At 46.1% G+C, this 21,024-nt stretch overlaps 1 protein-coding gene across 1 annotated transcript in view; it reads right to left on the reverse strand.

The window, feature by feature from the left end:
* Nucleotides 1–2,760: 2,760 nt before the first annotated feature.
* The window catches only part of LOC139386834 (dynamin-3-like), a 41,245-nt gene continuing 22,981 nt past the window's right edge, over nt 2,761–21,024 (reverse strand). The window contains exons 15-21 of the mRNA XM_071132681.1: nt 18,145–18,258; nt 11,268–11,377; nt 10,741–10,855; nt 8,453–8,629; nt 6,018–6,244; nt 5,538–5,720; nt 2,761–3,719 (exon numbers count right to left, since the gene is read on the reverse strand). Of these exons, the coding sequence (XP_070988782.1) occupies nt 3,674–3,719; nt 5,538–5,720; nt 6,018–6,244; nt 8,453–8,629; nt 10,741–10,855; nt 11,268–11,377; nt 18,145–18,258 (972 nt within the window). The 3' untranslated portion in view covers nt 2,761–3,673. The remainder of the gene's footprint in view (nt 3,720–5,537; nt 5,721–6,017; nt 6,245–8,452; nt 8,630–10,740; nt 10,856–11,267; nt 11,378–18,144; nt 18,259–21,024) is intronic.

Consider the following 21,024-nt stretch of genomic DNA (forward strand, 5'->3'; position numbering starts at 1 on the left):
AAGAGAAGGCAGAGAAAAAGAGGCCAGAGGACGGGCTGCCTTCGGACAATTCGTAGGCGATCAAATAATCCCCCACTTCCTTCCATTCTAATAGCAAACGTGCAATCTTTTGAAAATAAAATCGATGACCTACGTGGAAGATTAAACTACCAACGGGACATTCAAAACTGTAATAGCTTATGCTTCATGTCTGAACAACAACATTATCAACATACAGTTAGCTGGTTATATGCCGTATCGGCAGGACAGAACAGCGGCGTCTGGTAAGACAAGGGGAGGTGGACTATGTAATTTTGTAAATAACAGCTGATGCACGATATCCAAGGAAGTCTCGAGGTTTTGCTCGCCTGAGGTAGAGTATCTCATGATAAGCTGTATACCACACTATATACCTAGAGAGTTTTCATCTGTATTTTTCAAGGCTGTCTCCATACCACAACAGACTGATTCTGGCACTAAGACCGCACTGAATGAGCTGTATTCCGCAATAAGCAAACAGGAAAACGCTCACCCAGAGTAGCCGGGGACTTTAATGCAGGGAAACTTAAATCTGTCTTACCAAATGTCTATCAGCATGTTAAATGTGCAACCAAAGGGGAAAAAACTCTGGACCATCTTTACTCCACACACAGAGACGCATACAAAGCTCTCCTTCGCCCTCCATTTGGTAAATCTGAACATAATTCTATCCTCCTGATTCCTGCTTACAAGCAAAAATTAAAGCAGGAAGCACCAGATCAATAAAAAAGTGGTCAGACGAAGCAGATGCTAAGCTACAGGACTGTTTTACTGCATACAATAGCTGTAGGATTGACAGAGGCATTGAGGGGAGTTAGAGGGACATAAATGACATTTTCTTACATTATGACTGCTAATACCCCTGGGCCAATGTACATTTGCAGCAGCACTACAACAGCTCAGCAACACAATGGTGGGGATTATCTGAGCAGGGCTTGGGTCATGGATAAGTCATTGTCTCAATGCAGCCTTGAAATGCGCGGACAGAGTCCAGGAGCCAAGATGATTTGATGGCCTCCATAATTCCTGTAGAGCATCTTCTGTTTCCAAAAAGTGTCAAAGTTATCTATAAAAGTTATGGCAGCAGAGCTACAGTAGTCTTTTAGCCAGGTGTGTAATGTCAGTAGCCTGCAGAATCTTTCACAGCCGTGGCCCATTGATGGTACCGGCCCTGAAGTAATTGGCCGCTTTTTGGAATCTTTCATACTTAGAATCAGTTCTTTAAAATCAATTTTCAGCAGTTCCGAGCTAGCCCTCCTAATGTCGTTTGACCCCACATGGACAAGTTGGAGCTTTCAGCAGAAAAATATGTATTCCCGAGTTGCTTTATTTTCTCATTGTCTTTTAGAAAATAGCCCAGCTATGACAATAACAAAATTATTCTGTACATATTACAACTTTTTTTTAAAAACATAGTCTACTCTGTGTAGAACAGTACTTCATGTCAAAAGAAAAACAAAAGTGATGCAATGCAACTCAATGCTGATGAGGACGTGTTCATCTGCCTGATAATAAGTGACGGGCTGCAGTTACTTATGGCTAACCAGCGCCATCTTCTGGGAAAATAAGTGTACTGTTCCTGTCTGTATAACTATCATTATAGATCATGGTGATGATGGCCTAATAAATCCACCACAATAAAATCAGTTGATTTTAGTTGAGTTTCATATCTGATTCATTTAAACAAACCTTCTGTCTTAGTATTATGTGCAGTGCAGTCTGTGAATGTCCTTTCAACAACGTGTATGTTCAGCTACTGTTTCCAGTGGAGGGGCTAATAGTTTAGCCTGCATGGGTTAATCAGATTAATATATTTTGAAGAGACACATTTTGGACAAAGGGAAAGTGGGAGGGGAATAGTTTATTGAAGAGAGATACAGACACACAGAAAGAAAAGAACCACTGTTGCAATTCAATTCCCAATTAATCTAAATCCTCCTACATACAATATATTTTCATAACTATAGGAACCACATTGTTGATGTTCTGCTTGATATTGTATGATTTCCTTTCTATAATTAACTTTGGCAATACAGACTTGTAACTCATGCCACTATGGCGGTCTAATTGATCTATTTAGAGAAGTAGAGCGAGAGAACACTAGAGACATTGAGAGAACAAGCGCTAGATTGTAACAAGGTCATTATAGTCAACAGTCACCTCTGTATTATTAATACCTTGGTGTGTATGTATGTACTGCAGAACACAGTCTCAAAAGAGGACCACATACATACACAATAACAAACTGACAGAGAGCACTTTACACAAATCCACCTTAAGCTCTGGGCACAGTGGCTGACTGGACTCAGGACTGGGGAGGAAGAGGGAGAGGAGAAAAGGAGAGGACAGGGAGAGGAGGATATGTGTTACACAGTTCTGAAGTGGCATGTGATCAGTCATGAACACAGGGGAGGTTTGAATCCAACCTGAGGCAAAGGCTAAATGGAGAATGTCACTGTTCTCAGTCACACAGAGATATGTATCTTCCCATAATTGTGGCCGGTAATATCAGTGTATTTCTCTGTCTCTCTGTGTGTTGGGAATACTTCCTTCCATCTCGCCAGCCAGCCTCTGTGAGTTTGAGCTTAAAGGTGTGAGGAAGATCTCCACTTGACCAGTGATACAGTAGATACAGGCATACCATTTATTGAGGCTGTTTTGCTTTGAACAATGTCCTCAGCCTTGTTCTATGTGTATTGACTGCTACTACAACACAGGAACAAATCACACAGTAATCCAACATCAAATTAGTCCCAAGGGTCTTGATTTATTAACAGCTTACAACTCAAACATCAAACCAACGTGCAGACAGACAATACATGCACACGTGTTGGCACACTCTCACACACATATATATGCACAAATATATGCACACACTTACATTCACACACACACGCACACACACTCCACTAAGACATATTCTTTCCTCTCTAAGAGAAGAACACCTAGCCAATAACCCACAGAAAGAAGGTGTTGTACAATATGTAATATATGATACTAAAACTAACTTGGCCTAGATAGGCCAATTAGACCCCCTCCCACACACACACACACACACACACACACACACACACACACACACACACACACACACACACACACACACACACACACACACACACACACACACACACACACACACACACACACACACACACACACACACATGCAATAAAAGCAACCTATGTGCCATGCTGCATTTTGGAATGGGTAGGGCAGTGCCACTGCTGAGCATAGATATGTAGAGAAGCAGCAAGTGGGGTCTAGGTGTAGGTGGGTGGAGGGTGAGGATGGGGTTCTAGGGACAGCAAGTTGGGTTCTAGGTAAGGGAGATGGAGGTTTTCTAGGGGCTGAAACTCAGTCGGAACTGGATCTGCTAAACAGACCTGGACCACAGGTGAGCACAAGCACACATACAGAAAGATACACCACAAGACAAGCACCATACTGTACATAGATACATGGACATCGATCGTCACCTGGCGTGAGGTCAGGGGTCAGGGACAGAGGGCAAAAGGTTCAATGTCTGCACTATGTAAAGGATAGACAGAAGAGGGGCTTGTGGAGGATAGGGGGAATGGGGTTGGTATGGGGACAGATGAGCGCTAGGGGATGAGCGCTAGGCCCTTAAGAGATCACAAGCTCCTTTGACTGCTTAAGATGGGGGGACATTTCTTGTTGGAGAAGGAGGAGGTCGCCGACTGGGGGCGGGGGAGGAAGGGAGGGTGGGAGGGCAGTAGTGTTTAGAGGACGAAGTATGACAGAGAGAGAGAGAGAAGAGAGTAGGAGAGTTGGAGAGAAGCAGAGAGTTAAGTTAGTTGAAAAAGGGTTAAAAACAGGCAATTAGCAATAGCATAAAGGACAGGTGTTAAAAGAGAAATAGTGACTTCAGAGAAAGAAACAGAGAAAAAGTGTCATCCTGAATTAGGAAGTGGTGTTGAGAAACACTTCAGCTGGTGGACTTCCTTGCTTCAGTAACCACAAACTACTGGAATGTGTTTGTGTGTTTTAGTTGAACGATACTGAACAAGAATATAAACGCAACATGCAACAATAAAAAAAAATGTATTTGGTATTTGTATTAAGGATCCCCATTAGCTGCTGCCAAGGCAGGGGTCCAGCAACATTAAGGCAGTTATACAATTTTAAAAACCTTACAATACATTCACAACAGACTTCACAACACATTAAGTGTGTGCCCTCAGGCCCCTACTCTACGGTTACAGCTCATATAAGGAAATCAGTCAATTTAAATAAAATCATTAGGCCCGAATCTATGGATTTCACATGACTGGGCAGAGGTGCAGCCATGGATGGGTCTGGGAGGGCATAGGCCCATCCACTTGGGAGCCAGGCCCAGCCAATCAGAATGAGTTGTTCCCCACAAAAGGGCTTTATTACAGACAGGAATACTCCTCCGTTTCATCAGCTGTCTGGGTGTCTGGTCTCAGAATATCCCGCAGGTGAAGAAACCGGATGTGGAGGTCCACACGTGGTCATTGGACGTACTGCTAAAATCTCTAAAATGACGTTGGAGGCAGCTTATGATAGAGAAATGAACATTGAATTCTCTGGCAACAGCTCTGGTGGACATTCCTGCAGTCAGCATGTCAATTGCATACTCCCTCAACTTGAGACATCTGTGGCATTGTGTTGTGTGACAAAACTGTACATTTTAGAGTGGTCTCTTATTGTCCCCAGCACAAGGTGCACCTGTGTAATGATCATGCTGTTTAATAAGCTTATTGATATGCCACACCTGTCAGGTGGATGGATTATCTTGGTAAAGGAGAAATGCTCACTAACAGGGATATAACAGAAATAAGCTTTTACACCTGCATTGCTTGCTGTTTGGGGTTTTAGGCTGGGTTTCTGTACAGCACTTTGAGATATCAACTGATGTACGAAGGGCTATATAAATAAATTTGATTTGATTTGTACGTTTGGAACATTTCTGGGATCTTTTATTTCAACTCATGAAACATGTGGCCACTTTACATGTTGCGTTTACATTTTTGTTCAGTATAATAACCCTTAAAATATTCCCCTTTAAATTAGACAGTGGAACTTCTATATATGATGTAGGGAGTTGAGTCAGGTTATATGGTCAGGAAAAACTGATCGTTACCACTAGTAATGGGTACCAAATAGTGTTCAGTGTATCTGTCAGTTGAGGCTAGCAAAGGCAGGACTGCTCATAATAATGTCTGGAACGGAGCAAATGGAATGGCATCAAACACATGGAAACCATGTGTTTGATGTATTTGATACCGTCCCACTTATTACGCTCCAGCCATTACCACCAACCTGTCCTCCCCAATTAAGGTGCCACCTACCTCCTGTGGTCTCTATGTATACATATCAGACCCTTTAATCTAAAGGCCAAAGCAATTTACAATGAGTGCATACATTTTTAGTTTGTGATCCATGTGTGAATTAAACCCTTGCTTTTAGTACACACGATCATGCTCTGACCAACTGAACCATAAAGGAGCACATAGGCCCTGGGCTGGCCTCACCTGGGGATGCTGGGAGGGGCCCGGTTGGGGCGGCTGGGGACCTGGGGGCTATCAGCACTGTTGTTGAAGGGCCCCAGGGGTCCTGGGCGGTTAGGAGGGGGTGGAGCCCCTCGCCCCCCTCCGGGACTAGGGCGCTGGCCTGATGACATCCTCCTGGAACCAGTGGGGCTGGTTGGAGGAGACCTGGGGGGGTGGAGATATGGCCCTCAGTGACCTCTCATATATGACATATTCTTGACATAACAGGTAAAATAGACTTAACTATTTGTGATTTCCTTTTTTTATTTCGCAACACTATCCAAGTAAAACATGTAATAATAATAATAACATAGTCTTCTTGGAAATCAGTGCAAACCCGGGTCTCCTGCTGGCCAATCCCAACATCTTCACCATTATTAGAACAAGAGTTGACTACACTACACTTAGATCAATGTCTAGGGTCTAGGGTAGTCCTTCTCAATGGACTACCAGGATGCCTACCTGTTGCCGCCTCCACTGCGCCAGTCGTTCACGGGCGGCGGCATGGGGGTGGAGATGGTGGTGGTGGAGATGTCTCCTATGATGGCCAGGGCCTCCTTCAGGGACTGGTGGGTCCTGAGGACCTCATCCCTCCTCTGGACCTGCTCCTGGGACTCATCCATCAGGGCACCCTGGTCCCCGGCTGAGTACAGCTGGGCCAGCAGCTCCGCGTTGATGAAGTCCTTCACCTGGTGGCAGGAGAGAGAATTGATGGATAAATCAATCACTCATTCAAATATGTTTATAAAGCCCTTATTACAACAATAATCGTCAGCTAGTGCTTTACGGAAACCCAAACTGTTTAATTTACCAATTCAGAAAGTTTGGAACCAATAGGACCCTGAACAGTTTCTACTTCCAAGCCATTAGACTGCTAAACTAGACTGCTAAATAGCTAATCAAATGGCTACCTGTACTATATGCATTGACTCACTTTACCCCTTTTCTATATTTACATACCTACCTCAAATACATAATACCCCTACACATCGACTCGTTACAGCTACTCCCTGTATATAGCCATGTCTATATAGCCATCAGGCTGCATCACATCCGGAGTCCCGTAGGGCGGTGCACAATTGGCCCAGCGGCGTCCGGGTTTGGCCGGTGTAGGCCATCATTGTAAATAAGAATTTGTTTTTAACTGATTTGCCTAGTGAACTAAAGGTTAAATAAAATAAAATATTAACTCGTACCGCTGAATATCAACTCGGTACTGGTACTCCCTGTATAGAGCCATGTTATTACCTGGTACTCCCTGTATAGAGCCATGTTATTACCTGGTACTCCCTGTATAGAGCCATGTTATTACCTGGTACTCCCTGTATAGAGCCATGTTATTACCTGGTACTCCCTGTATAGAGCCATGTTACCTGGTACTCCCTGTATGCCATGTTATTACCTGGTACTCCCTGTATAGAGCCATGTTATTACCTGGTACTCCCTGTATAGAGCCATGTATAGAGCCATGTTATTACCTGGTACTCCCTGTATAGAGCCATGTTATTACCTGGTACTCCCTGTATAGAGCCATGTTATTACCTGGTACTCCCTGTATAGAGCCATGTTATTACCTGGTACTCCCTGTATAGAGCAATGTTATTACCTGGTACTCTCTGTATATAGCCATCATATTACCTCGTACTTTCCTGTATATAGCCATGTTATTACCTGGTACTTCCTGTATATTGCCATGTTATTACCTGGTACTCCCTGTATAGAGCCATGTTATTACCTGGTACTCCCTGTATAGAGCCATGTTATTACCTGGTACTCCCTGTATAGAGCCATGTTATTACCTGGTACTCCCTGTATAGAGCCATGTTATTACCTGGCACTCCCTGTATAGAGCCATGTTATTACCTGGTACTCCCTGTATAGAGCCATGTTATTACCTGGTACTCCCTGTATAGAGCCATGTTATTACCTGGTACTCCCTGTATAGAGCAATGTTATTACCTGGTACTCTCTGTATATAGCCATCATATTACCTCGTACTTTCCTGTATATAGCCATGTTATTACCTGGTACTCCCTGTATAGAGCCATGTTATTACCTGGTACTCCCTGTATAGAGCCATGTTATTACCTGGTACTCCCTGTATAGAGCCATGTTATTACCTGGTACTCCCTGTATAGAGCCATGTTATTACCTGGTACTCCCTGTATAGAGCCATGTTATTACCTGGTACTCCCTGTATAGAGCCATGTTATTACCTGGTACTCCCTGTATAGAGCAATGTTATTACCTGGTACTCTCTGTATATAGCCATCATATTACCTCGTACTTTCCTGTATATAGCCATGTTATTACCTGGTACTTCCTGTATATTGCCATGTTATTACCTGGTACTCCCTGTATAGAGCCATGTTATTACCTGGTACTCCCTGTATAGAGCCATGTTATTACCTGGTACTCCCTGTATAGAGCCATGTTATTACCTGGTACTCCCTGTATAGAGCCATGTTATTACCTGGTACTCCCTGTATAGAGCCATGTTATTACCTGGTACTCCCTGTATAGAGCCATGTTATTACCTGGTACTCCCTGTATAGAGCCATGTTATTACCTGGTACTCCCTGTATAGAGCAATGTTATTACCTGGTACTCTCTGTATATAGCCATCATATTACCTCGTACTTTCCTGTATATAGCCATGTTATTATCTGGTACTTCCTGTATATATTTAACTTTCCATCGGTCTACAACTTTTGTTTATGTGACAAATAAAATCTGATTTGATTTAGCTTGCCTAGCACAAAGAAACCATTAGAATAATCTAAAAAGTTGCACACCAGTCAGGCTCAAGTTGACGCTGAAGGTATTTTAAAGATTTCAACTACCATTTGAACCCAGTTCTGATAGCACTACGCCAGCGTGAAGCAGAGGTCTCTTACGTTGCTGATCATGAGGTGCATAATGGTCTTGGGCATGAGGTCGCGGATGCACTTGTTGACGATGGCCATGTAGGAGTCGACCAGGTTGCGGATGGTTTCCACTTTTCGCTCCAGCTGAGGGTCCATGGAAAAGTTGTCCTGGGACGAGGACAAGGAGCCGCCGCCCTCACTCTCCACCTGGAGGAAAAGGGCTTTTAGTTTTAACACACCTGTATTTAGCAATACAGAGCTAGTGGCTTGCATCTTTAGATGCAGAAAAATTGTGTTTATCAATGACAAATAATAATAACTTTATTAGTAGTGCGCTTTTCATTACAAACGGAAATCACAAAGCTCTGTACATCAGAAACAACCATAGCGCAGGCTTTTAAAAAGGGCTAAAATCTTTTAACAAAAACGAGTTACAAGTACAAATAGCATATCAACAAAATGTAGCCTACAGCTATTGTGACTAGTTACATCATCTTCACACTTACATCAATCTTCAGGGAGAAAGACAGAGAGGATGGAGAGATTAAAGTGATATGATGAGTCACTTGGGAAGTGATAGGAGAGATATGACTTTTTTAAATTGTAAAAACATACAGTACCAGTCAAAGGTTTGGACACACCTACTCATTTAAGTGTATTTCTTTATTTGTACTATTTTCTACATTGTAGAATAATATTAAAGACATCAAAACACACATGGAATCATGTAGTAACCAAAAAAGTGTTAAACAAATCTAAATGTATTTTATATTTGAGAAACTTCAAAGTAGCCCATCTTTGCCTTGATGACAGCTTTGCACACTCTTGGCATTCTCTCAACCAGCTTCACGAGGTAGTCAGCTGGAATGCATTTCAATTAACAGGTGTGCCTTATTAAAAGTAAATAATGGATATGACCCATCAGTTGTGTTGTGACAAGGTAGGGGTGGTATACAGAAGATATCCCTATTTTGTAAAATACCAAGTCCATATTATGGCAAGAACAGCTCAAATAAGCAAAGAGAAATGACAGTCCATCATTACTTTAAGACATGAAGGTCAGTCAACACGGAACATATCTAGAAATGTGAAAGTCGCAAAAACCATCAAGCGCTATGATGAAACTGGCTCTCATGAGGACCGCCACAGGAAAGGAAAACCCAGTTACCTCTGGTGCAGAGAAGTTCATTAGTTACCAGCCACAGAAACTGAAGCCCAAATAAATGCTTCAGAGTTCAAGTAACAGACACATCTCAACATCAACTTTTCAGAGGAGACTGTGTGAATCAGGCCTTCATGGTTGAATTGCTGCAAAGAAACCACTATTAAAGGACACAAATAATAAGAGGAGACTTGCTTGGGCCAAGAAACACAAGCAATGGACATTAGACCGGTGGAAATATGGTGTGGGGGTGTGGGGGTGCTTTGCTGGGGACACTGTCAGTGATTTATTTAGAATTCAAGGCACACTTAACCAGCATGGCTACCACAGCATTCTGCATCGATACACCATCCCATCTGGTTTGCGCTTAGTGGAACTATCATATGGTTTTCAACAAAACAATGACCCAACACACCCCCAGGCTGTGTAAGGACTATTTTATTTGACCAAGAAGGAGAGTGATGGAGTGCTGCATCAGATGACCTGGCCTCCACAATCACCTGACCATTGAGATGGTTTGGGATGAGTTGGAGCCAACAAGTACTCAGCATATGTGGGAACTCTTTCAAGACTGTTGGAAAAGCATTCCAGGTGAAGCTGGTTGAGAGAATGCCAAGAGTCTGCAAAGCTGTCATCAAGGCAAAGGGTGGCTACTTTGAAGAATCTCAAATATAAAATATATTTTCATTTGTTTAACACTTTTTTGGTTATTACATGATTCCATTCTTCACTATTCTTCTACAATGTGGAAAATAGTAAATATAAAGAAAAACCCTAGAATGAGTAGGTGTGTCCAAACGTTTGACTGGTACTGTATACTGGATTATACATTCAAAATGCATATTTAGCAATGTACATTACCATGCAAGCACACAGGTTTAAGAAAAAATCATAAATAATAAGAATAGATATGACAGAAGTGCAACATGGGAAGGGAGTGAGGGGTAGTCATGGGTAATACGTAAGATGTGGTGGACAGGAGTTACAGTGAGTCAGTGACTAATATCGGGTGATGCCACAGGAAGTGGTCACAGTGTTGGGCACCAGGGTCGAGGTCAATTCCATTTAGGTTCAGCCAATTCGGCTGGCTTTGTGAATAGACTGAATGGAAATGGAATTGTCCCCAACGCTGGTGGCCCGTGCAGCAGTCACTCACATTGGAAGATCTTTCGGGGTAGACCCCAGCGCGTAGGAGAGAAGCCCTCCAACTGTCCACTTCATCCTGAGTGTCACAGGCCAGCTCCAGGAAACGGTTGTCCTTGTACACGTTCCTGTCGGACCACAACACAGGGGAGGGGAGGAGGAAGTTAGATACACTGCTTCCGGGTCCCCTTAGGGGTCAAGGCAGGGGGTGGCAGGCCCATCTAGTTAAATAAAGCCTAGGAAGAGAAGAAGCCCACCAGCCACATTGGTTTCTGTCTTCCTGTACAGTTTGTGTTATTAGAAGTAGTGGTACCAAAGTGGGAATATTTAAAGTAAAAGTACACTTAGAAAAAAAGGTGCTATCTACAGTAGAACCTAAAAGGGTTCTTCGGCTGTCCGCATAGGTGAACTCTTTGAATAACCATTTTTGGGTTTCACAGAGGGTTCTACCTGGAAAACAGACAGAGTTCTACATGGAACCAAAAAGGTTCCCCTAAGGGCACAGCTGAATAACCCTTGTGTACCGCTACAATTCCAGACCTCTGCTCGGTGTTGAAGATGGCGAAGGCGTGCTTGCTGGACATAAAGCCTTTCTCCACGTCTCGCACCTTCAGGTTGTCAAGAGGGAGCATGTATTTCTTCTCCTTCTCCTGAGAAACACAAACAGAAAGGAAGAGGCCATCAGGTTTGACAATAGAAACAAGCAAATGCAAAGAACCATAGCATGGAAATGCATACTTCTTTTCTGATTACTGTCTGATCTCTGTGTGTCAAATTATGTATATTTTTTGGTTCGATTTTTAATCAAGAGGTTGGCTTAATTGGGCGACGATCCAGGGAAAAGAGAGAGAAGGGGAATGTGGAGACAAGGGTAAGGAGAGGGAGAATTTAGGGGGAGCGCAGGGGAGAGGAGAGAGGGTGGGGGAGCACAGAGGGGGAGATAGAGGGGAGGTGGAAAAAGGGAAGAATAATGAGAGTGAGAGGTAGAGCGGGGCAGGAGAGGGAGGGTAAGGGAGAGAGAAAGAGAAAGCCTACATGTGGAAGTCATTAGTGTGTTGGTCAAGACACAGTCGTTCTCCATGGTACATCTGTAAGGGAGGGGGACCTGGGGCTGGAGGAAACCTTCTGGCTACGGGAGGGGGAGCTGGGGCTGGAGGAAACCTGGCTACGGGAGAGGGAGCTGGGGCTGGAGGAAACCTTCTGGCTATGGGATGAGGGAGGGGGGGGGGGGACCTGGGGCTGGAGGAAACCTTCTGGCTATGGGATGAGGGAGGGGGGGGGGGGGGACCTGGGGCTGGAGGAAACCTTCTGGCTATGGGATGAGGGAGGGGGGGGGGGGGGCTGGGGCTGGGGCTGGAGGAAACCTGGCTACGGGAGGTTTAGCTGGGGCTGGAGGAAACCTGGCTACGGGAGAGGGAGCTGGGGCTGGAGGAAACCTGGCTACGCGAGAGGGAGCTGGGGATGGAGGAAACCTTCTGGCTACGGGAGAGGGAGCTGGTGCTGGAGGAAACCTTCTGGCTACGAGAGAGGGAGCTGGGGCTGGAGGAAACCTTCTGGCTACGGGAGAGGGAGCTGGTGCTGGAGGAAACCTTCTGGCTACGGGAGGGGGAGCTGGGGCTGGAGGAAACCTGGCTACGGGAGAGGGAGCTGGGGCTGGAGGAAACCTTCTGGCTACGGGAGAGGGAGCTGGTGCTGGAGGAAACCTGGCTACGTGAGAGGGAGCTGGGCTGGAGGAAACCTTCTGGCTACGGGAGAGGGAGCTGGGGCTGGAGGAAACCTTCTGGCTACGGGAGGGGGAGCTGGGGCTGGAGGAAACCTTCTGGCTACGGGAGGGGGAGCTGGGCTGGAGGAAACCTTCTGGCTACGGGAGAGGGAGCTGGGGCTGGAGGAAACCTTCTGGCTACGGGAGGGGGAGCTGGGCTGGAGGAAACCTTCTGGCTACGGGAGGTGGAGCTGGGGATGGAGGAAACCTTCTGGCTACGGGAAGTGGAGCTGGGGCTGGAAGAAACCTTTTGGCTACGGGAGGTGGAGTTGGGGCTGGATGAAACCTTTTGGCTACGGGAGTGGGAGATGGGGCTGGAGGAAAACCTTCTGGCTACGGGAGGTGAAGCTGGGGCTGGAGGAAACCTTTTGGCTACGGGAGTGGGAGATGGGGCTGGAGGAAAACCTTCTGGCTACGGGAGGTGGAGCTGGGGCTGGAGGAAACCTTCTGGCTATGGGAGAGGGAGATGGGGCTGGAGGAAAACCTTCTGGCTACGGGAGGTGGAGCTGGGGCTGGAGAAAAAATTCTAGCTACGGGAGAGGGAGCTGGTGCTGGAGGAAACCTTTTGGCTACGGGAGAGGGAGCTGGTGCTGGAGGAAACCTTCTGGCTACGGGAGAGGGAGCTGGTGCTGGAGGAAACCTTCTGGCTACGGGAGGGGGAGCTGGTGCTGGAGGAGACCTTCTGGCTACGGGAGGGGGAGCTGGTGCTGGAGGAAACCTTTTGGCTACGGGAGGGGGAGCTGGTGCTGGAGGAAACCTTCTGGCTACAGGAGGTGGAGCTGGGGCTGGAGGAAACCTTCTGGCTATGGGAGAGGGAGCTGGGGCTGGAGGAAAACCTTCTGGCTACGGGAGGTGGAGCTGGGGCTGGAGAAAACCTTCTAGCTACGGGAGAGGGAGCTGGTGCTGGAGGAAACATTTTGGCTACGGGAGAGGGAGCTGGTGCTGGAGGAAACCTTCTGGCTACGGGAGAGGGAGCTGGTGCTGGAGGAAACCTTCTGGCTACGGGAGGGGGAGCTGGTGCTGGAGGAGACCTTCTGGCTACGGGAGGGAGAGCTGGTGCTGGAGGAAACCTTTTGGCTACGGGAGGGGGAGATGGGGCTGGAGGAAACCTTCTGGCTACGGGAGGGGGAGCTGGTGCAGGAGGAGACCTTCTGGCTACGGGAGGGGGAGCTGGTGCTGGAGGAAACCTTTTGGCTACAGGAGGGGGAGCTGGTGCTGGAGGAGACCTTCTGGCTACGGGAGGGGGAGCTGGGGCTGGAGGAAACGTTTTGTCTACGGGAGAGGGAGCTGGTGCTGGAGGAAACCTTCTGGCTACGGGAGGGGGAGCTGGGGCTTGAGGAAACCTTTTGGCTACGGGAGGGGGAGCTGGGCTGGAGGAAACCTTCTGGCTACGGGAGGGGGAGCTGGTGCTGGAGGAAACCTTTTGGCTATGGGAGGGGGAGCTGGGCTGGAGGATACCTTCTGGCTACGGGAGGGGGAGCTGGGGCTGGAGGAAACCTTCTTGCTACGGGAGGGGGAGCTGGGCTGGAAGAAACCTTCTTGCTACGGGAGGGAGAGCTGGGCTGGAGGAAACCTTGCTATGGGAGGTGGAGCTGGGCTGGAGGAAACCTTCTGGCTACGGGGGGGGAGCTGGGGCTTGAGGAAACCTTTTGGCTACGGGAGAGGGAGCTGGGCTGGAGGAAACATTCTTGCTACGGGAGGGAGAGCTGGGCTGGAGGAAACCTTCTTGCTACGGGAGGGAGAGCTGGGCTGGAGGAAACCTTCTTGCTACGGGAGGGAGAGCTGGGCTGGAGGAAACCTTCTTGCTACGGGAGGGAGAGCTGGGCTGGAGGAAACCTTCTTGCTACGGGAGGGAGAGCTGGGCTGGAGGAAACCTTTTGGCTACGGGAGGTGGAGCTGGGCTGGAAGAAACCTTCTGGCTATGGAAACACAGATGTGGAGAAACACAGGGGACTCAGGGGACTCTGCGGTGTGTATGTGAACATGGACATCAGAAGAAACAGAGGGCTGCTTGTCTGGATAACACTGAGCATGACACAGTTTTAAAGGTGGGTGCAACAAGTCAAGATGGAGAGTAAAAAGTAATGTAAAATTCTCCATAACTCAATCCATCCATCTCTCCATCACTCAATCCATCCATCTCTCCATCACTCAATCCATCCATCTCTCCATCCTCGCCATCTCAATTCTTCACTCTCACATTCTCTCTCTTTCTCTCTCTCTCTCTATTAACCCTCCCCCTCTTATTTCTTCAATATTTTTTCTTTCCATTCCAGAGGGGCCCACTTCCTGCCTGATTTGTCGGGTAAGGAGGTTGAGAAAGGGATAGAGAGAGAGGGAGAGGTAGAGAGAGAGTGAGAAAAGGAGAGAGAGGGGGGGAGAGATTAAATGACAGCCTGGTGTTGACTTAACATCTGCTACCGCTTAACAGTACAGAGAGACAGAGAGAAGGAGGGAAGGAGGGAAGGAGGGAGAGAAGGAGGGAAGGAGAGAAGGAGGGAAGGAGGGAGGGAGAGAAGGAGGCAAGGGGGGCAGGAGGGAAGGAGAGAAGGAGAGGAGGGAAGGAGGGAGGGAGGGGAAGAACTTCCAGAGTGAAGTTAAGAAAGAGAGGGAGACCTGAAGAAGAAACAAAATGAAGGATTTAGAAAACTGGAACAACAGAGGTGCCCAGATCTGACCGCTGCAGAGCCATGGTAGGGTATTACTAGACAAAACAATGGGAGTAGAAAATGAGAAATGAAAAATACACTTTGCAGACCTCTCTAGTTTGTATTCCCCAAGGGGTCACTCCAACCCATATATGGCCACATGGGTCCCTCCCTCTTCCTCACTCTCTTTCCCTCCCTTTCTCTTTCCCTCTCTCTTTTTTGTAATATCCCCTCCCAGAGTGCTTAGCCAGTCTGTCCCGGTCGGTCATCTGAGTGAATGTGCCACGTCAAGCCTGGATACTCTGCCTGGCCGGCATGACCCAAACGGACCGCGATGGGAGCGACACACAGAAACACAATAAACCTAACGAGAGAGGGGGAGAAGAGGTTACGCAGACTGGTGAAAAGAAAACAGTGATTTTGGGGACCGGGTGGGGGTTCCCTACTTCTTGATGCCAAAATGGAGGAGGATGAGGGAGGAAGGCAAAGAGCAGCAACCGTGCAGCCCTACTGCCTATGGAATGGCCTGACACTCTGAGTCTGTCTGTCCGGCTCCGTCCTCCCAGTGTTCAGACTACCTGTTCATTGTCATACTGGTGTACAGTAGTCTGCACATTGGTTAGACTGGGCAGGGAAGCACTTCTCTTCTCTTTGGGGAAACATTGGCTTTCGAGGAGTGTGTTTGATTAGCCACACTCCACCATGGAGCATCTTCCAGAGCTGCCTGCTCGTCTCTGCTTCCTCCTTCACTGTGTGTGTTAGCTATCGGTTCTCACTAGGGCATCCTATTTGTACTTTGTGGCTGTTGTAACTGCATTTTTTTTAAACACTTATTTTATTTATGCAACACATGTATAACATCAGTTTCCTGAAGAAAATGCCTATGCTATAACAAAGTTGTTTTTTCATAGTCAGGTCTAGACCAATGTGTTGTAATGTCTTTGAAACAGTCTTTCTGCTAAATGTACAGAACAACAGTAATAGAAATGTATAGGCTCCCTTGCACAAAGAATTCAGCCCTGATTGGCTCCGGTGCAGTAAAGGGAGGAGCAGCAGCGGCTCCATAGAATCAGACACAGAACAGTGGTCAACCCATCCATCAACTCCTGCTTCAAATACAAACACATACTTCTAGTACTTCATTGGGGTTGGGTGGTTACAGTAACTATGTTGCCTAAATATACAGTCAAACTCATAGTGATTAAATATAATAGTAAATCATTTCATTCTGTGATCAAACTATTGTGTGAAAGATGATTGCCCAGGGTGTGCAAGCGGAAATCAGCGAGAAATATTACTTCACTGATGATATAATAAACCAGCTAGGGGAGTGGCCTGGTGGTTTGGTGGGGTTAGTAGATGGCGGTGTTGAGAGGATGTATAGGAATCAGTGGTATTGTTGGGGTAAAGTACCGTATTGGGGTTGTATACTGTATAGAAATTGGAATTAGTGGTGGGTGTAGTAGGCTTGCAATGGTGTTGGGAATGCTTTTACTGCACTGTTAGGGTGGTATTTCAGAGGCTGTGGGTTGGTATTGTTGATAGATGGTTTGCATAATGAAGGGGTATTTTACTGTACTGTTAGGGTGGTATTTCAGAGGCTGTGGGTTGGTATTGTTGATAGATGGTTTGCATAATGAAGGGGTATTTTACTGTACTGTTAGGGTGGTATTTCAGAGGCTGTGGGTTGGCATTGCTGATAGATGGTTTGGATATTGAAGGGGTGTTGGGTTCAGAAACAGAGAGGGAGGAATATTGTCATTTAATAGGGGATTTCTCCCCACTGAATCATTGGAGGCTGATGTTTGGATTAAAAACTTGCCAAGAATGTGTGCTGTTCCAGAGAAACTGCCAACTGCACCAAGAAAGAGGCGGGGGGGGGGGGGGGGGGCAGAGCTAGAGAGTGTGTGTGTGTCTAATCAAGTGTGTGTGTGTGTGTGTGTGTGTGTGTGTGTGTGTGTGTGTGTGTGTGTGTGTGTGTGTGTGTGTGTGTGTGTGTGTGTGTGTGTGTGTGTGTGTGTGTGTGTGTGTGTGTGTGTAGAATAAATATACAGTAAAACGCACAAGGAAAGTAAAAAAATGCTTGGTTGAATGTCAGAACTGCTTGAGAGTCAATGCAACATGAGAATGTCTACGATCCACCAAGTTAATGTCTATACCTATTAATAATCAAATAATGCCTTATAAAGCCAACACATTACCGTTTTTGTGTAAATGTGTGTGTTTGTATAATGTGTGTGAGTATGTGTGACCAGTGGATTGATTTGGGATTGTTCCAATTGTGCAAAAGAAAACCAAATGCCTTAACTCCCAATGGAGTGAGAGAGGAGAGGTGGAGAGAGAGAAAGAAAAGATGGGGAAACTCAAAGACAGACAAAGTGGGCGAGACAGCTGATAGGGTCACAAACAGTCCACATAGTTTAATCCTCTCTATGTTCAGAATGTGGTCAATACACAGCCATATTCACTGGACAGGACTCAAAAGTATTTTATATCCTCTTCCCGCTCTCTCTTTCTATGACCTATGGATGTCATCTGCTGACCAGTGCATGGATTGGCTGACTCCGGGAGTTGCCGTGTGTCTGCCTGTCTACACTTGCTGTGCAGAACTTCCTGGAACCTGTACAGCAGGCACAGACAGGCAGACAGACACCAGCCCACCAAGCTATGATGAACGCAACATTCAGTCAATCAAGGAGCACCCTGCATCTCAAGGGGAGGGGAAACCCCACTGAAGAGCCAATGGGGAACCACCGTTGAGTTGTGATTCAGTGAGTAGTCAGAAGGTATGATTTATAAAATGTCCTCTACAGATATATCAAACAAAAGAGACTCTTATGACATTGGAATATTCTACCATTTGTTTACCCTGTCCTCCCTTCTGCCAGACATTAACCAGAAATGATGTTCCAATCCACCAACACCAGAAATCTAGCCACAAACTGCATCAAACTTACTGTGATTGACTACCGTACTAACCCACCCTGAAGAGGGTTGACTAACTCACCTCATCATCCTTAAACCAGGACAGGCTCTCAGCGGTCAGGACAAACCAGTACTCCTTGGCCCCACCTTTAATGATGCTGATGTTGTTGATGGTTAGCCAGCCCTTACGGATGACCTGTAGAGAGGGTAGGGAGCAGAGGTCAGAGGTTAGAGAACAGGGATTAAGAAATGGGGCCATAGTGGTGGTGGGTGTTGTGATTATCAGGAAGAAAATTCTGACAGGTTTAAAGGCACTGAACAGTTGTCAGGTCAACACAGAAGCTAAACCTACTGTACCCATCCTCCACTGATTACACATTCTGTCAAACCTGGCTTGCTAGGCTACTATACGTAACCAAACCTGGCTTGCTAGGCTACTATACATAACCAATCCTGGCTTGCTAGGCTACTATACATAACCAATCCTGGCTTGCTAGGCTACTATACGTAACCAAACCTGGCTTGCTAGGCTACTATACATAACCAATCCTGGCTTGCTAGGCTACTATACGTAACCAAACCTGGCTTGCTAGGCTACTATACGTAACCAAACCTGGCTTGCTAGGCTACTATACATAACCAAACCTGGCTTGCTAGGCTACTATATGTAACCAAACCTGGCTTGCTAGGCTACTATATGTAACTAAACCTGGCTTGCTAGGCTACTATACGTAACCAAACCTGGCTTGCTAGGCTACTATATGTAACTAAACCTGGCTTGCTAGGCTACTATACATAACCAAACCTGGCTTGCTAGGCTACTATACATAACCAAACCTGGCTTGCTAGGCTACTATACGTAACCAAACCTGGCTTGCTAGGCTACTATACGTAACCAAACCTGGCTTGCTAGGCTACTATACGTAACCAAACCTGGCTTGCTAGGCTACTATACATAACCAAACCTGGCTTGCTAGGCTACTATATGTAACCAAACCTGGCTTGCTAGGCTACTATACGTAACCAAACCTGGCTTGCTAGGCTACTATACATAACCAAACCTGGCTTGCTAGGCTACTATATGTAACCAAACCTGGCTTGCTAGGCTACTATACGTAACCAAACCTGGCTTGCTAGGCTACTATACGTAACCAAACCTGGCTTGCTAGGCTACTATACATAACCAAACCAATTTTTGCACAGATATGATGTATGAATAATAAAATGCAATGAGAAAGTGTGTTGTGTGAGAACTCAAAGTTAATCGATTGTGTCAGTGTGTATCTTTGTGACTCAACCAGACCACAACATGTGACTGAGTTCCGTTCGGTGACAGTCTCCTGGCACAACAAGGCACTAGGGTGACAGTCACAAACACAGGTCTGTGTCACAGTGTTAAGAAGTGGCTGTTGGGTTATTAGTGCTTCATTACATCCCCAAAACACACAATATTAGCATTATAGCATTAGTGCTACATCAGTGTCCATTGTGTTAGGTGTGTTAACCAGCAGGCACAACAAGCCCAAGGATTGAGTGAATATTAAGTTAGGTGTCTCAGATGGCATAGAACCACTAAGGGGGTTACCCAAACAGTTCATTTATAAAGTCTTGATTTTGTTCAGTTGTTTGCACGAATCAAAGATTTTTACAACACCATTTGTATTGGGAGGCTGATTGTGAAAGGTAACCCCCTGTGGTCAAAGGGATGAGGGAGTGTCGTAATGTAAACTGTTGCTCTTACAATCAGGCCTGAGGCGGGAGGAGAGGAGGCCTGAAACAGGAAGGAAGTGGGCCGTTAAAACACCTGGGGCACCACATTACGTGGGTACCACGTCTGGATACAACCTCACGACTGGAACCTGCCACACCTGGCTCAAATACATCAAGGCAAATACATTCTAATACTTGAGTTGTGGTTGATTTAGCTTGGAGTTTGTACTTTTGGGACTATTCCATTGGTTCCATTGTACAGCAGGCAAACTAAATCAACACAGATCAAGTATTTAAAAGTACTTGACATATGTATTTGCCATAGCAGTTGAGTGGGTTCAAGTTAGCATACCTTGAGAAGTGGAAAAAGCTATAAACAGCAGCACACTCAAAGTGGCCACAAGAGGGAGCCACACTCAATGAGCAGTAGAGTAAGTATTTTTAAATGTTTTATTTTATTTTATTAGGATCCCCATTAGCTACCGCTAAAGCAGGCAGCAGGCATAGCCCAACCCTAACCCCAACAAGTAATACTCACCAACCAGACCACACACCCAAAACAGGGCAGCTCAGATTCTCACTAAGGGCTTGGGATGAAATGCATGGGGGCACCTTGATGATATAGAAGTGGTTCAAACACAGTGATGATGGGAAACAGAGCGTAAAAACATCCATTTGGTTTGTACACACTGACATAATAATAAGTGTCACCATCCAAGTGAAAAAGACAAACAAAGGCTATCGAAAGGTCCCCAAAATCAACATGAAATGCAAAAACATGCGACACACAGGTAATGGATGTATAACGTACTGGAGTATACATACCATGTGTGTACAAATTAATGATAGATAAAGAAACAAATACGAGTCTGTGTCCCTATGGTCCTGTTTCCTCCTCTATGGTCCTGTTTCCTCCTCTATGGTCCTGTTTCCTCCTCTATGGTCCTGTTTCCTCTATGGTCCTGTTTCCTCCTCAATGGTCCTGTTTCCTCCTCTATGGTCTGTTTCCTCCTCTATGGTCCTGTTTCCTCCTCTATGGTCCTGTTTGCTCCTCTATGATCCTGTTTCCTCCTCTATGGTCCTGTTTCCTCCTCTATGGTCCTGTTTCCTCCTCTATGGTCTGTTTCCTCCTCTATGGTCCTTTTTCCTCCTCTATGGACCTGTTTCCTCCTCTATGGTCCTGTTTCCTCCTCTATGGTCCTGTTTCCTCCTCTATGACCTGTTTCCTCCTCAATGGGCCTGTTTCCTCCTC

Source organism: Oncorhynchus clarkii, chromosome 28 (genome assembly GCF_045791955.1).
Source record: "Oncorhynchus clarkii lewisi isolate Uvic-CL-2024 chromosome 28, UVic_Ocla_1.0, whole genome shotgun sequence".
Lineage (NCBI taxonomy): Eukaryota > Metazoa > Chordata > Actinopteri > Salmoniformes > Salmonidae > Oncorhynchus > Oncorhynchus clarkii.